Source organism: Anolis sagrei, chromosome Y (genome assembly GCF_037176765.1).
Source record: "Anolis sagrei isolate rAnoSag1 chromosome Y, rAnoSag1.mat, whole genome shotgun sequence".
Taxonomy (NCBI): Eukaryota; Metazoa; Chordata; class Lepidosauria; order Squamata; family Dactyloidae; genus Anolis; species Anolis sagrei.
In genome coordinates, this window is record NC_090035.1 from 64,704,250 (window position 1) to 64,719,273 (window position 15,024).

Here is a 15,024-nt window from a genome sequence, read left to right on the forward strand (position 1 = left end):
GCTGTGCCCGGTTTCGGCCACAGGGGGTGCTGCCGCTCCATCTCCTTGTCGAAGAGCTTTCTTTGTTCATAAACTTCCTCCTTTTTCTGATCCAAACACCGTGTCTAAAAGACCTTCCTGCTTTAATGCGGTTCCTATGTATCTACTCACATTTGTTTCAAACTGCTAGGTAGGCATAAACTGGGCTAAACGTCAGGCTCTCATCCTGGCCCAGGCTCCGAACTGTCAACCAACCTGTCAACATTGCACATATTTTATTTGTAGTGCAAAAAACCATGAAAGAACAATACAATATTTAAAATGAAGAACAAGTTTAGCCAACATATATTTACTAGTATTTCTATGGGAAGTGTGGACCTGCGTTTGACTGATGAGATAGTTAAGTTAATGAGAATTGTTGTTGTGTGCCTTCAAGCTCGCAAGTTTAAGGCAGGGGCCAGATCAGTGACCCTGGAGGGCCGCATCCAGCCCACAGGTCTTAGTTTGGGGACCCCTGGTTTATACTGTGGTATTCTCTATTTGAATAGTAAATAGTGCATGCTGCGGTTGATCATTGCTGTCTGGAAAAATGGGAGATGTATTCTTAACACATATAGTGGGCAATAGGTGGTTGAAGGCACTTATGTAGACCAAAACAGCAGATATGTTGCTTTTTCTGCGTCCTTTATACCTCATACTCATTCCGGTACAGTAAAATATAGATTCTGGTCCACCTATCTAGAATCAGACTCGTATCTCCTGCCGTAACTGTATGGCTCTAACAATATGAGACCCTTCTCTTTAAAATGCACACTGACATTCAGTGATCTGTAAAAACTGTATTACTAAAGAGTGCCCAAATCCCTCTGTATATTTTCATACAGACTCTCCCTCTTGGTTTTTTGTTTCTTGGTTGACAATGCAGCCTCATGGTGGAAATGAATTAAAGAGACACTGGATACAGGCTATAAAGAACACCACGTGTGTACTATGTTTTGATTGTGCATTTCCTGTCATCCCTTTTGCTTTTACAATTATCTCTTTTCCACCCCATAAAAGATGCCAGAATGTAAATGGGAAACTTTCACTTCACTGGCCTCTGAAAAATAATCTAAAAACTGATGACTTCAGCTGACTACACCTATGTAGCCTCATCTATCATGGAGAAAAGTAGAATAGGGCTAGGCCAACATTAGCTTGAATGTGAAACCTGTTCACGGCATACAGAAAGTTCACAATTTCATATCTGACTTATTTATTTTATGTTTAACAATAACAACAACAACAACAACAACAAATACTTTGGCACAAGCCAATAAAGTGGTTCCAGTGGTGATCGGCACACTGGGTGCAATGCCTAAAGAGCTTGGCCTGCACTTAAACACAATCGGTGTTGACAAGATTACCATCTGCCAGCTGTAGAAGACCACCTTACTGGGATCTGCACGCATTATTTGCTGATACATCACACAGTCCTAGACACTTGGGATGTATCTGACATGTGATCCAATACAACAGCCAGCAGAGTGATCTTGTTTGCTGTGGACTCATCTTGTTGTGTTTCAAATAACAACAACACCTTTATTTTTGCACCCCACCTCCCATCTCCCTGAAGGCACTTGAGGCAGCCCATTTATTTATTTATTTACCATATTTATATACTGCCTTTCTCAACCTGAAGGCAACTCTAGGCAGTTTACAGTCGGTACAATTCGATGCCCCCAACAACATAAAATACAGTTTAAAAACATTGTACTTGGGGATGAGCCCTATTAACATGTTAAACTATAGCACATTAAAATATATAAACAACAACATAAAAGAGAATAAAACAACAACATTATAACAAAATATAAAAGCAAAACATCAAACTAATAACCAATGGGTTCTGCGATAATCATCAGTTTCTGGGCACCGGTGGGTGGACTGGTGCAAAAACAATTGTGAAGATAGGGCTGATGGATAAAAGACACATAGGTAATATGGTAGCAGTAGGGATAGAGGGCAGTATAAGACAGAGCATTATAACTTTGGGTGCAGAACAATAGTAAAGTGTGAGGACAAGATTTTGGGTCCTAGCTGGGGCCAAGCTATCTTTGGAATTGTCTAGTCAAAACCACAGTGGAACATCCATGTCTTTAGATCTTTGTGGAAGATGGACAAGGTGGGGAGGGAGAGCCGAGGGGGCATCACTCAGAAAGCCCTCTCCCTCGTCCCCACCAACCATGCTTGAGACAAGGGTGGGAGCGAGAGTAGAGCCTCCTCAGAGGATCTTAGAGATCGTGTTTAGGTTTAATATTGACACAGGATTTCTAGAACGGACTTTGTCTCCTCAGAATAATCTTAAATGCAGTGCAGTGAACTAAAGCAAGATGCAGGCTATAGAAAGAGGAGACAATTAATGGATCCAGTAAGAATGTATTCTGTAGAAGCCTACTGGAGTCTAAGGGTTGGTTTCTAAGTGTATGTCAGGATCCTGGAACAGCAGGAGCTGAGTGCAGAGGAAGATGTCCAAGTGCCTTATAGGGAGTGTCCTTTAATGACAATATTTAAGGCATGGGTGACTCTATTGTGGCCCTGGTCACATATATGGCTGTAAGGACTTTTTTTAGCCTTCAGCACCACAAAATCCCCAGCCCGATCCTTTTCTGGCCTAAAAAGAGAGAGAATAAATTGTTGCTCCTTAAGGGTTCTACATGCAACAGTTTACCTTTTAATTAGACTCCAAGTTACTTTGGGTTTTCTTTTTTGTTTTATTCTTCAGTTTCCCATATAGCTCCTGGAGTATCCCAGGGCATGAAAGTACCCCCAGGCTTGCTTGAATTGCCCAAACTTGGTTAAGGGCCTATGGTGTTACAACAGAGACTTTTTTTTTGGTTGTAGAAGTTGCCAAGCTTGCCCAGCACCTTTTTATATAGTTGGAATTTGAGTCATTGCCTTTGTCTCAAAGGGTTTGTTCCCTCCTTCTCCTCTTTCCTCTCAGACTGGGTCTTTGTCGTCTTGGTGGTGCTGGGGTTCTTTCTGATTTTGCTGCTCTTCGGGATCTGCTGGTGCCAGTGCTGCCCTCACACCTGCTGCTGCTATGTCCGATGCCCCTGCTGCCCAGAGAAGTGCTGCTGCCCAGAAGCCCGTAAGTCTCGCTCTCGGAGCCAGCTAGGTTCCTTGTCCTACAAAATGAGCAATCATGACTATTTGTGCGTGTGTCAGGACAACTTGAAAAACTGCAAGTTGCTCTTGGTGTGCAAGAATTGACTGTCTATAAGGGCATTGCCCAGAGAATACCTGGATGTTTTATCATCCTGTGTGAGGCTTCTCTTATAAGAAGCTGGAGCTGACAGTCGGGAGCTCACCCCTCTCTCGAGATTCGAACCACTGACCTTTCAGTCAGCTGTCCTGTTGGCACAAGGGTTTAAACCATTGTGTCACCAGGGACTAATACTACGCTGCCATATAATGCAGGTTCTGAATATAGATTGTTTGCTTTGAACTGGATTATTTGGCAGTGTAGATGTAGCCTAAAACTGGACAGTGGCTCACAAGATCATGCATATTTGTTTAGTCAAAATGTTTGGACTTTTTTCGCATAAGCAGTTGTGCACCTTTGGCAAGCACCCTTACAACAATCTCAAAGAACATTGTTAAAGTCAAAAGTAGCTTCATATACCTTGGGGTTGTGCAAGATATTCAATTTTCTAAATGCACAAAAGTAAAAAAGGACAACATGATTTTGATCATTTGTAAAAAAAGTATATTGTTATGTGCCTGTAGAAGAGGATTGATGTTGTCCTTGCACATGTGTATTTCCATGAGAGCAAAACAATTGTTTACACTGATTGTAATATTTTTGAAAGTTAGCTAAGAGCACATTGATCATCTGGTTAAGAACACCCCTGTTTCCTCGTCTTACTATTTACTCTTGCCTAACACATCTTTCTCTCCCTCCAGTCTATGTTGCAGGAAAAGCTGCAACTTCCGGAGTCCCCAGTGTTTATGCGCCCAGCATCTATGCATCCAGCAATCAGTTGAAGCTAGCCCCCCAAACCACGATGGTTCCCATGGGCCCAGTGCCTCCTATGTACAATGGTTATGGAGTGGATTATGACAGGGCCAGCTCAGGTATTTGACTTTCTTGACCGGGTTCAGGCTTTTATGGTTTGAATTGGAAGTTCTAAAAGACTGCTAGCCAAAGATCTAGCACTGTTGAGATCTTATTGGAGTGTCTCTCTGCCTTATGATAAAAGCAGTTGTCCATCTTTGGGCCTTCTTTAACTCTTTGTGTGGTTATTTCCTTGCTGAACACAATGATAAACAAATTTGATTAACTGACTGGTGGAACTAGTTATTGAAAAGATATATGAGGTATAGAATAGAAATTGAGTTGGAAGAGACCACAAAGGCCATACAGCCCAACCCCATTACGCGGGAATACACAAAGTACTCCTGAGAGATGGCTGTCCAGCCTCTGTTTAATAACCTTGAGACTACCACAAACCAAAGTTGGCAGGACTCATCTGTCTTTCACTAGATATCTCCAAATATGTGGTGTGCAGCCTTTTGTTGGCTGCACCAGGATTTCCTGCATGAAGCAGGAGTTTGTATTTGATGGCCTACAAGACCTCCTCCAACTCTTAGAAGAAGCTTAGTAAAAGGGGTTGGTTATTTGAAAATGGCATTTATAACCTTTGGGGAAAACACCTTTTGGAAATCAAAACTTTTTAGAAAAGCATGACCTTTCAGAGAAGAGCCAAAACTCTTTTAGTAGAATCTTCTCTTGTGATGTACAACCAGATATAATTATGACAGGCAATAGTTTCAGTTGTTAGACTGAATAACCTGTTATTCCTGATTTTGCTAGTGCATAAAAATAGCAGTGCTTCAGAAGTGTTTTTCGGTGCCCAAAAATACATACTAATCCATAAAACAACTTGTTTTATGTCTTGCACTCAAGAGACAAAAATGAAGTAGACTTGATAAAAAAATAACATATTTCGTATACTCACAACCTTCATGTGTTCAGCATACACAGGTACAAAACTTATCAGTCCAGTTTTAGATATGTTTGAGATAATTTTCTGTGCCATCTGGCCAGGACATCTCTTACATCAAAACAGTAAGCAAGTGTGTGATCTGAAGTCTGAAGTAGTCTAAAAAGTATATTTATTTATGTATTTAATTTATTTCTATCCTAGGGGAACTCAGAGCATTTTACAGTTTGGCAAAATTCAATGCCACATTATACATGAAAAAGAGTAATTCATAACATAATTAGTCTGTCTTTGATCATGTGGTCTGCAGTCCCTTTTATAATTTCTCAGGAACCATAGTGTAATAGAAGCTGCATACCAGAACATACGTACAAACAGTAAGGAACAGGATCATAGATAAACATTACTTGAGAAAGCTTGAAGAAGGTTGTCATTTCTAATAGTTTTTCAATGTAGAATTCTTGGTCTTTGAGTTCCAAGCACATCATGAAGGTTCTGGTTAGTTTTCAGGATCCAGGAATGTAGGATTTGGGTAATAACTTTTTTAGAAGTTACATTTATATATGGTCTTTTATTCAGTAAGCATCTGGTGGTGTATTTAGTTCTTTTTCTTTACCACCTTTATCCTCACAAGCCTGTTCTAATTCACAACATCCCTGTGAATTAGAGCAGGCTCAAAGAAAGTGACTAGCCTAAAGTCACCTATCTAGATTAACAGCTCATTAACAACTTGAACCTGGGGATGCAAAGATCCAGTATACTTCTGAAGGCATTGTTGTTTGTCTCCCAAACATAATGGGGTCACCCCTAACAGTTCTTATTATTTATTGCCTTGTAGTTGGTGGACACAGCTCACAGGTGCCTCTGCTGAGGGATTCGGATAGTGCCGGTAAGAAGCACGTGTATGGAACTGTGAATGTCTTTGCTGTTTCTGCATCTACAAATGAAAACAATAAACAATTTGTAAAATGCCTGTTGCCCCTTTGGCTGATCTGACATGCTCGGTGGGGGAAAGATTTTCAAATTGATTATTCACCTTTGGGTTATCTGACTGAAGTATGTGAACATGCCATACTGATCACATTGCATCACATTAACCGATCACTTTCTTGGGCTTTTGATTGAGCTAGCTATTTGCACTTACAAAGGAACTGATTATTTGTGAGTGGAAAAGTTGAAGATTGTTGCTTCCCTCTACTGTACAGACTCAGAATTGCTTGGTGATTTGCTTTTTAAATTTAAAGCAAGGACTGCCTCTACACTGGGCCTTTCATATACAAAGGCTCAGAATCCATGGAGTCAACCAACTGCATGGCATGGGTTGGACTAGATCAGTGGTTCCCAACCTGTGGTCTGTGGACAACCAGTGGTCCGCAAGAACAAAAATATGGTCTGTGGCCTCATCATTACTGCACTGTTGCCTCAAAACCACACGGTAATGAGAGCAACAGGTCTCGTGAAACCCTCTTATAGTGCCGAGGCAACGGGGATGTCAGGAAGGGATAGTCTGACAGCCCACAAGCGATTACTACTACCACATCAGCTCGAGGTTATTAAATATGGTTTTCTGTGGGCGAGCAGGTGGTGACTACTGCATATATTCTTTATCAGAAACTAGAGCTGATGTATTACTGTATATCCAATGCAATTTTCTGAATTAGCACCCCAAATAACCAAATTGAATCTAAAATTGACCGAAAACTGATTTGTAACCCTTTTGGTACTAATGTTGGAGAGTGGTCCCTGGTCCAAAAAAGGTTGGGAACCACTGGACTACATGGCCCATGTGGTCTCTTCCAACTCCATGATTCTATGTGGATAAAAAATAATACCAAACAAGTAAAATACTTTGGGATGTTTCCTCTTGGCTGGTAGTCTCACAATAGGACTATGGCAGAAGCTGTTCTGTGGGCTCCTCTGCAATGGGAGAAGAAGCTGTTGATTCACAGCAAAGGGGGGATGGGCTGCTGCAGGTGCTGTGCACATAAGACCCAGTCTCTCCTTTCTACCCTGATGCTCACTTTCCTCTCATCTTTCCACTTTCTGTCCCATGTGCACTGCTGCAAAGTGCAGGGCTCCCTGTTGCCTGTTTTATTTATTTACTTCACATATTTGTATCCCACCTTTCTCACCCTAAAAGGGCACTCAGGGCAGCTTTACAACAATACATACATACATACATACATACATACATACATATATATATAATTAAAACCATACAATTAAACATTAATTAAAATCACATAGTCCAAGACCTGTTCAGTTGTCAATTCCATTAGTCCGTTATCCTTATTGCACTATATGTTTCGTCCCATGGCCATGTCTTGAGCTTCTTCCTGAAAGACAGGAGGGAGGGAGCTGACATGATGTCACTAGGGAGGGAGTTCCATAGATGAAGGGCCACCACTGAGAAGGTCCTATCTCTTGTCCCCACCAATCGTGCTTGTGAAGGTGGTGAGATGAAGAGCAGGGCCTCCCTAGAGCAGGGCCTCACTCTCTGCCATGGAGTGTGGTGGAGGTTCCTTCTTTGGAAGCTTTTAAACAGAGGCTGGATGGCCATCTGTCAGGGGTGCTTTGAATGCAATATTCCTGCTTCTTGGCAGGGGGTTGGACTGGATAGCCCATGAGGTCTCTTCCAACTCTATGATTCTATGATTATCTTAACTTCCGAGGTGGGTCATAAAGAGAGATAGGTTTGGAGAGGTAAGCAGGGCTGGAACTGTTTAGAGCTTTATAGGCTAAAGCCAGCACTTCGGATTGTGCTTGGTAGCAGGCTGGCAACCAGTGAAGCTGGCCTAACGGGGGTTGTGTGCTCCCTGTTCACTGCTCCAGTGAGCAATGTGACTGCCGCCCGTTGGACCACTAGAAGATTCCAAACAGTCTTCAAAGGTAACACATAGAGTGCATTGCAGTAGTCTATTCATGATGTAACAAGAGGGTGGACCACCATTTAAAATGAATTGCTGTTCTGTAAGCCTTTCAGGAAATTCAATTCATCTTTTTTGCCAGGAAGCAAAGGAAGGGGAAAAACCAGCCTTAGGGGACCATACATATCCCCAGAATTTTGTCAAGCCTGCCCTGTAGTGATTTCTCAGTGAACAACAAAGCCTGTGCTTCTGAATTTATATTTATATCATGGCAGTATGGGAAGATACTTTTTTGGGCTCTAGTGCATTATTTCATTTTTATTAGGAACATGCAGGTCTGGAAGTAGAGAGTTTAATCCTTCTTAGATGGGTAGAGTGAACATTATAGCAGTATGGATGCCAAAGCTGGACGTTAGCCCACATTTATTGGACCTGGGGAAAGTCCTGCTCCCCTGATTTAAGAATTCAGTCACTTCTGGCCATTTTATTGGGTGAGCAAGATTTTATAGATCTGCAGTGCTCAAAATGGAAACACTCACCCAGACATCATCATATGAGCAGATCCTTACTTGAGTCAGTTTTATTTTTATTTTCTATCTTGGGGATACACAAGATGTGTAGTGGTCTAAAATAAGCAACATCAAAAGAATTAAAGAGGAAACTTCATCAAAAGAGGAGCCAAAAGTAGACAGGAGTGACAGCTAGAACAGCATACAAAATTAACCAGATTTAAAAACACCTGTCAGAATGGATGTGTCTGGCTGAAGGTGGGAAAAGAACATTGAAAAGAGCACCAGACAAGTCCCCTGCAGCAGAGTGGTTCATACTTTAGTTGCACTAACTAAACTGCATATCCTAAACAGATCTGCTGGGCCTATGTCCCTGTATAGCAGTGGTTCCCAACCTGTGGTCCTCAGTTGTTTGGGCCTACAACTCCCAGAAATCCCAGCCATCTTACCAGCTATTAGTATTTCTGGGAGTTGAAGGCACTTGCAAGATATTTGTTGTTCATGCTTCTTAGAACCTATTCTCTTAGCATGCAAGGAGGTATATGTATATGTGTACCTGTTTTGTTCATAGGGTGGAGAACTTTGGGTACTCCAGACATTTTGGACAGTGATTTCCATTATCCAACTTGGCTAGTATTAAGAGAATATGGGAATTTTGGTCCTAACATCTGAAGGGAATATGGTTCCCTATCCCTAAGAATGAAAAAATAGGCCTTCTATCCTAAAGCCTGCTCCTGATGTCTCTCCTCCAGCTGTGCGCAGTGGCTACCGCATTCAAGCCAACCAACAGGATGACTCCATGCGGGTGCTCTACTACATGGAGAAGGAGCTGGCCAACTTTGACCCCACTCGCCCAGGCCAGCCTAATGGGAGGCTTGAGAAAGGTACTTGGGCTGGATCCCACTACTTTTACATGCATAAACAAGCTTGTGCCCTCCTCTCCTTCCCCAAGAGTGGCTTATGGTGGCAGTAGTTTGTGAGGAGAGCATGCCTAGTCAGTAGCCTATCCTGCTTGCTTTAAAAGAGTTATAGGAACAGGTATTGTTGATCTTCAATTGTTTTTGTTTTCCAGCCTCTGTGATGAGCGAGTTGAGCTCTCTTCATGAAGATGATCGGCGCTATGAACTGCGACAGGGCTTGGGGCGGCTACGAGGGCAGGCCATGTCCCCCATCAGTGATGTGGAAGAGGAGAGCCTGCGTAGCGGTGACAACCGCCGCCTGCTACCACTTGCACGACGTGACTCCCCACCACAGAGCTATGGCCGACGTCCCCGTTCTCGCTCAATGGATGCTCTAGATGATTTGGATCAGGATCCTTATCCTGCCCGACCCAGAAGCCGAGGCCGCCGGGGCTCTGACGAGGAATGGCATCACCGGAACTATTCACCAGACTCCCGCAATGATTATCCACACTATGGTGGGCGCCGGAGCCGAAGTAGGGATGATCTGCGAGATCTGGAGCGCCCCCACTATGATGACCATTTCCTGGAGGAAGCCCTGCGGAGAAAGCAGCGGGCAGGCAGCCGTGAGGATCTGGATCATTCAAGTGCCTCAAGTGGGAGAAATGGGAACAGGAGAAAACGAGATGATGATATCAATGGATTCCCTCCTCCACCACCTCCTCCGTACACAGAGACTGAGTCTGTGTCCTCCCGTGGCAAGAATGACCGCAAACTTCGGAAGGTGAGAACAGAGAATGGGCAGGGGGGCATTAAGCCCTTATAGCCATGGGCATGATTGAACTTCCTTGTAGATATGGATGAAATCTGACCTAAGGATTGCTTGATATAAATCTGTCTTTAGTAGAAATGACGGGTGGGAAGTGTTGTAGTTCAGCCCATGATTGTGCCAGGTACTGATGTTAATGTGGACATAGGTCATAGGGATTCTGGGCCTGCGAGCCATCATGAAATTTTAAGTCCTGAAAATGAGCTGTCTGTGCTTACAACAGTCAGTGAAGGTCACATTCGAAATGATGGAGAGGAGCTGTTCTCTAGGAAAAAGAGTTCAGAGGCTGAAATCCCAGGTGCAGAAAATAATGAGTTGCTAGATAATGAGTTTGTTGATAGGAGACTTAGTTTTCGCAAACTTCGGGCTGCTCAGCAGCAACTCATGGGAGAAGGCATGATTTCATGTCTTTATTAGAGAGGCCAGGAGCATTTCCTAGCTAGTCTGGTCAATGTCGGTAATTGAGACAACAGCTCTTGTCAAGTCCTAGTCAAGCTTTCTAATGGAATTCTAGTTCCATGTCTTTGTTTCTGTTTCATGCTTCCAAGTTTTCAAGATTGTTCCTGGATTTTTGTATTGGATTCTATACTGCCCTTGCCTTCCTAGTTTTCTTGTATTCCTGTATTGGATGTCCTGTAGCTTTGGGATTTTGGATTACTTTTATACCTTGAACTTTATGGACTATTTTATAGTATAGACTTTGGAGTTTTTACTGTTTTTTGCTGAACTCCTTTTTAAAATATCCAATAAACTGTTTTGCTATTTTAACTTGGACTACAGTGTGATAGTGAAGAGCAGAGGTGTTTTCTGGAATGCAACAGGAAGAAGTCATAGAATCATAGAGTTGGAAGAGACCTTGTGGGCCATCTAGTCCAACTCCATTCTGCCAAGAAGCAGTAAAATTGCATTCAAAGCACCCCTAGCAGATGGCCATCCAGCCTCTATTTAAAAGCCTCCAAAGAAGGAGCCTCCACCACAGAGTTTCACTGCTGAACAACTCTCACAGTCAGGAAGCTCTTTCTAATGTTCAAGTGGAATCTCCTTTCCTGTCGTTTGAACAGGAATTAGAGGAGGAATGAGGATTTCAAGTAGGGCTGTGATTGTTGATGATTGTAGAACCTTTTTTATGTCTTGTAGCATGATCCACATGACCGGCGACTGTTGATTGTTGAATGTTTTATACTGTTTTATATTGTTCTATTGTTATTTAAATTGCATATTTATGTTTTTGGTCGTGGGCACCATGGGTTGCTGTTTTGTTAGCCGCCCTGAGTCCCTCTGTGGAGGTCAGATAGGACAGCATACAAATGTTTGAATGAATGAATGAATAAATAAATAAATAAATAAATAAGTGGTCAAAAAGAGGAGGTAATTAATTAGAGAGTTTCCCCTAATCTAAGTCTAACATTTTAAAAAAGTATTAAAAGAGAAAAATAACATGATCAGGCGGATTGATATTTTCCTTTATGAAGATAAGGATTACCAGGCTCCTCTAAAATTCTCCACAGTCCCCTTTCAGAGAGGCTAAAACTCAATAGATTTCTGGGGATGACCCTAGGATACTAGAGTGCCTTCCAACACTGTATGCTCTTAAGAGCCAGGAAGTTTCCTAAAAATGTTTGATGATAATGTTTGGTCTTAGGGACAGGTGGGTAGATGGTGGTGTGTGTTCCTTCTGATTGTGTCTCTGTTTTCATACCTTGTGTGTTAACAACATAGGGTCATGAATATATAAATGGGATATCTGTCTGAAATGGTGCTAGTAACTTTGACTTTCTGTTTCCCTTACAGAATCATGCTGTGAGCAGAGAAAGTTTAGTGGTTTGACTCATTCCACTTACTGCCTTGCCTTTGGTTGGATGACAGAATTCCTGTATTGGCTCCGGATAACAGTCTCAGTTGTTTGGCTGACATTCGTTTTATTCAAGAGAGTTCCTAAGACAGAGCAAGTGAAACTCCTGTAAACATCATCAGTGACAACGGGACAGGGCACCTGGATAACTTTGGAGGAACTGATCTCTCCGAGCCTTATTTTAACTCCTGTCAAATGCAGACTGAGATTCTGAAAACTTTGCTTGCATTGCAGGATAATTTTTACAACTTTTTAAAATACCCCTTTTAAATTTCAGGTCTGGATCTTGTGTTTTTTTTTAAATGTAGTGTTCTAATAGGAGAACACTTGCAATGTAACCCATCAGTCCTGGGGACAGAAATAATAGGGTTTTTTTCCCTACTGAAGATGCAATAGGATTTGCTTGTCAGTTTGCATCCAAATTTTTGAAGATGATTCCAAAGAGGTCCAACTCAGCTGTGCCTTTTTTGTGTGTAGGCTTTAAGTACATTTGATACTTCCATTGTGTGGCTTTTTGTGTGAGATGAGCTTTTTGTGTTTTTTTTTAAACGTTAAATATAGAACCACTGGTGCTGTAAATATGTTGAAGTGATAAACAGCCATGTTTTAATGATATGTGTAATTTTTTTGAAATTGCTATTTTGTAGAAATGAAAATAAAATTGATAAACTGGAAGTCTTGACTAGATTGAGACACAAATGAATAGGCCATAGGCCATGATATCAAATCGTATCAGAAGCAAATCAAGGGTACAGTTGCAATGTATTTGAAAAACACAAAAGTTTTTTTAAAATGGCATTATGCTATGTGTCCTTTGACCATTAGCTGGCCATGCAGTCATGCCAGCCACATGGAGGTGTCTACAGACAACGTTGGCTCTTTGACTTAGAAACGAAGATGAGCACCAGGTTGAGAAACACTGCTCTATCCAGCCTGATGGCATTTTTTTGGAAGTGCAGGACTGTAAATGCTTTTCTAAGGGCTACAGAAATTAAGTCTTGAAGATATTGTTTACAATATTAGTCACTCTTTAGTGAGGATACCAAGTGGTGAAACCCTGCTGTTTACTAGTCTGCAAGTTCTCAGTTATATCCATCTCAAAGATTTAGTCTCTAATCGCCTTCTTATTCAGTTGGGTCAACTGTTGATGTTGACCCATCAAAATACTGGTGGAGCAGGGCTAACCAGTATTGAACCCTACCTCCCCGTTTATATTGCTCCATCAAGCATTGCTTTGTTATACTCTCATCCTCCATTTCCAAAATAGATTGAGACACTGAAAAATAGTACATTGAAAATGCCTTCTTAAAATGATCTTATGTTGAAAGTGACTCTCTTTTTTTGATGTTGACTTTCTACTACCTCTTCACCCTCCCTCCCTAAGATTAGGCTTTTAAAATATATATTCCTAATGTTTCTAAGAAAATTATGTCTTGTCAATTGCTAGAGTATTTATATTTCTTGTAATGCACTGTCTAATAGGACAGATGTTGTTTTTCCCTTTGAAGAGATCAGCTGACAGTATACACATGTATTTAAAGTATTTAACTTTATGAAGGAGCCCCCGGTGATGCAGTGGGTTAAACGGCTGGGCTGCTGAACTTGCTGTCCGAAAGGTCAGCAGTTCGAATTCAAGGTACAGGGTGAGCTCCCGCTGTTAGGCCCAGCTTCTGCCAATTTAGCAGTTCAAAAACATGCAAATTTTAGTAGATCAGTAGGTATTGCTTCTGCAGGAAGGCAACCGTGCTCCATGCAGTCATGCTGGCCACATGACCTTAGAGGTGTCTATGGACAACACTGGCTCTTCAGCTTAGAAATGGAGATGAGCACCAACCCCCAGAGTCAGACATGACTATACTTAATGACAAGCAGAAATCTTTACTTTTACCTTTACCTAACTTTATCAAGTGTAGAGTATTTGGCGGTAAAGACTTAACTCTTAAACATTTTTTGTATTAACACTCACTTATGTAGGTATTTAGTTACAATAATGTACTATTCAGATTTCACATGCACGGCCCAACACCCATAAGTATATTATAGGTATCATAAACTTGTTAGATTTTAGTGGCATTGAGAAATGGTCATTGCTAGCTGTCAGACATAATTATATCTAGCCTGGTAGGTTTTTTTTATCTGCATTCCTCTGTTAGAAGTGTGTATTGTAACCCCCAACTTCACTAAATTGTTATGAAGCTATGACTTGCAATGCTGCAAAGAAATGAAATGCATTTTCCTAATTTTTCAGCAGATTTTAAGACTTGAAACTTCTCTCTAGGAATCTTTAGGTCCTCCAGCATGACTATGGCCAACTTCTTTTGGTCATGTTGGAGGACCTAGAGATTTCTAGAGAGAACAACCTCTCTAGGAATCTCCAAGTCTTCTACTTTAATTCTATGGTCAGCTTCCAGTGGATATCAACCTTAGAGTCATGCTGGAAGACCAGGAATTTCCAAGATAATTGTTATCGCAAGTTAAAAACTAGCAATTTTTTATTTGTGTTTTCTCACTTTCATTTGCTTTAACTCCAGCATATGTGGAGAGCTGATTGTAATTGTTAACCTGCCCACCAAGTTTTCAAGCCAACTGAATCACTTTCATGGCCGGAATCACTGGGTTGCTGTAAGGTTTTTTGGGCTATATGGCCATGTTCTAGAGGCATTCTCTCCTGACGTTTCGCCTGCATCTATGGCAAGCAGGTAGTGAGGTCCTCAGAGGTAGTGATGCAGGCGAAACATCAGGAGAGAACTTCATGCCAGACCAATGTTATCTTTTTTCAATAGAGTTCCAAGTTTGGTAGATGCAGGAAATGCTGTGTATATAGCATATCTTGATTCTTGGAATGCCTTTGACAAATTCCCCCATGAACTCTTGCAAGCAAACTAGTCAAATGCGGTGCCTTGGACCACCAGAAGATCCAACCAGTCCATACTTCTGTAAATAAAGCCGGACTGCTCATTGGAGAGATGGATAGTAGAGGCCAAGATGAAGTACTTTGGCCACATCATGAGAAGAAAGGAAAGCTTAGAGAAGACAATTATGCTGGGGAAAATGGAAGGAAAAAGAAAGAGGGACCGACCAAGGGCAAGATGGATGGATGGTAT

The 15,024-nt window shown here is 41.6% G+C and overlaps 1 protein-coding gene across 3 annotated transcripts in view; it reads left to right on the forward strand.

The window, feature by feature from the left end:
- Positions 1-12,595, forward strand: part of LOC132780241 (lipolysis-stimulated lipoprotein receptor) — a 40,642-nt gene extending 28,047 nt beyond the window's left edge. For 2 of the 3 annotated variants that reach the window (XM_067461779.1, XM_060783839.2), the window contains 6 exons: positions 2,963-3,109; positions 3,925-4,095; positions 5,803-5,853; positions 9,093-9,224; positions 9,413-10,023; positions 11,860-12,595. In XM_067461779.1, the coding sequence (XP_067317880.1) occupies positions 2,963-3,109; positions 3,925-4,095; positions 5,803-5,853; positions 9,093-9,224; positions 9,413-10,023; positions 11,860-11,895 (1,148 nt within the window). In that variant the 3' untranslated portion in view covers positions 11,896-12,595. The remainder of the gene's footprint in view (positions 1-2,962; positions 3,110-3,924; positions 4,096-5,802; positions 5,854-9,092; positions 9,225-9,412; positions 10,024-11,859) is intronic. The other variant, XM_060783840.2, reaches the window with a different exon arrangement.
- The last annotated feature ends 2,429 nt before the right edge of the window (positions 12,596-15,024 follow it).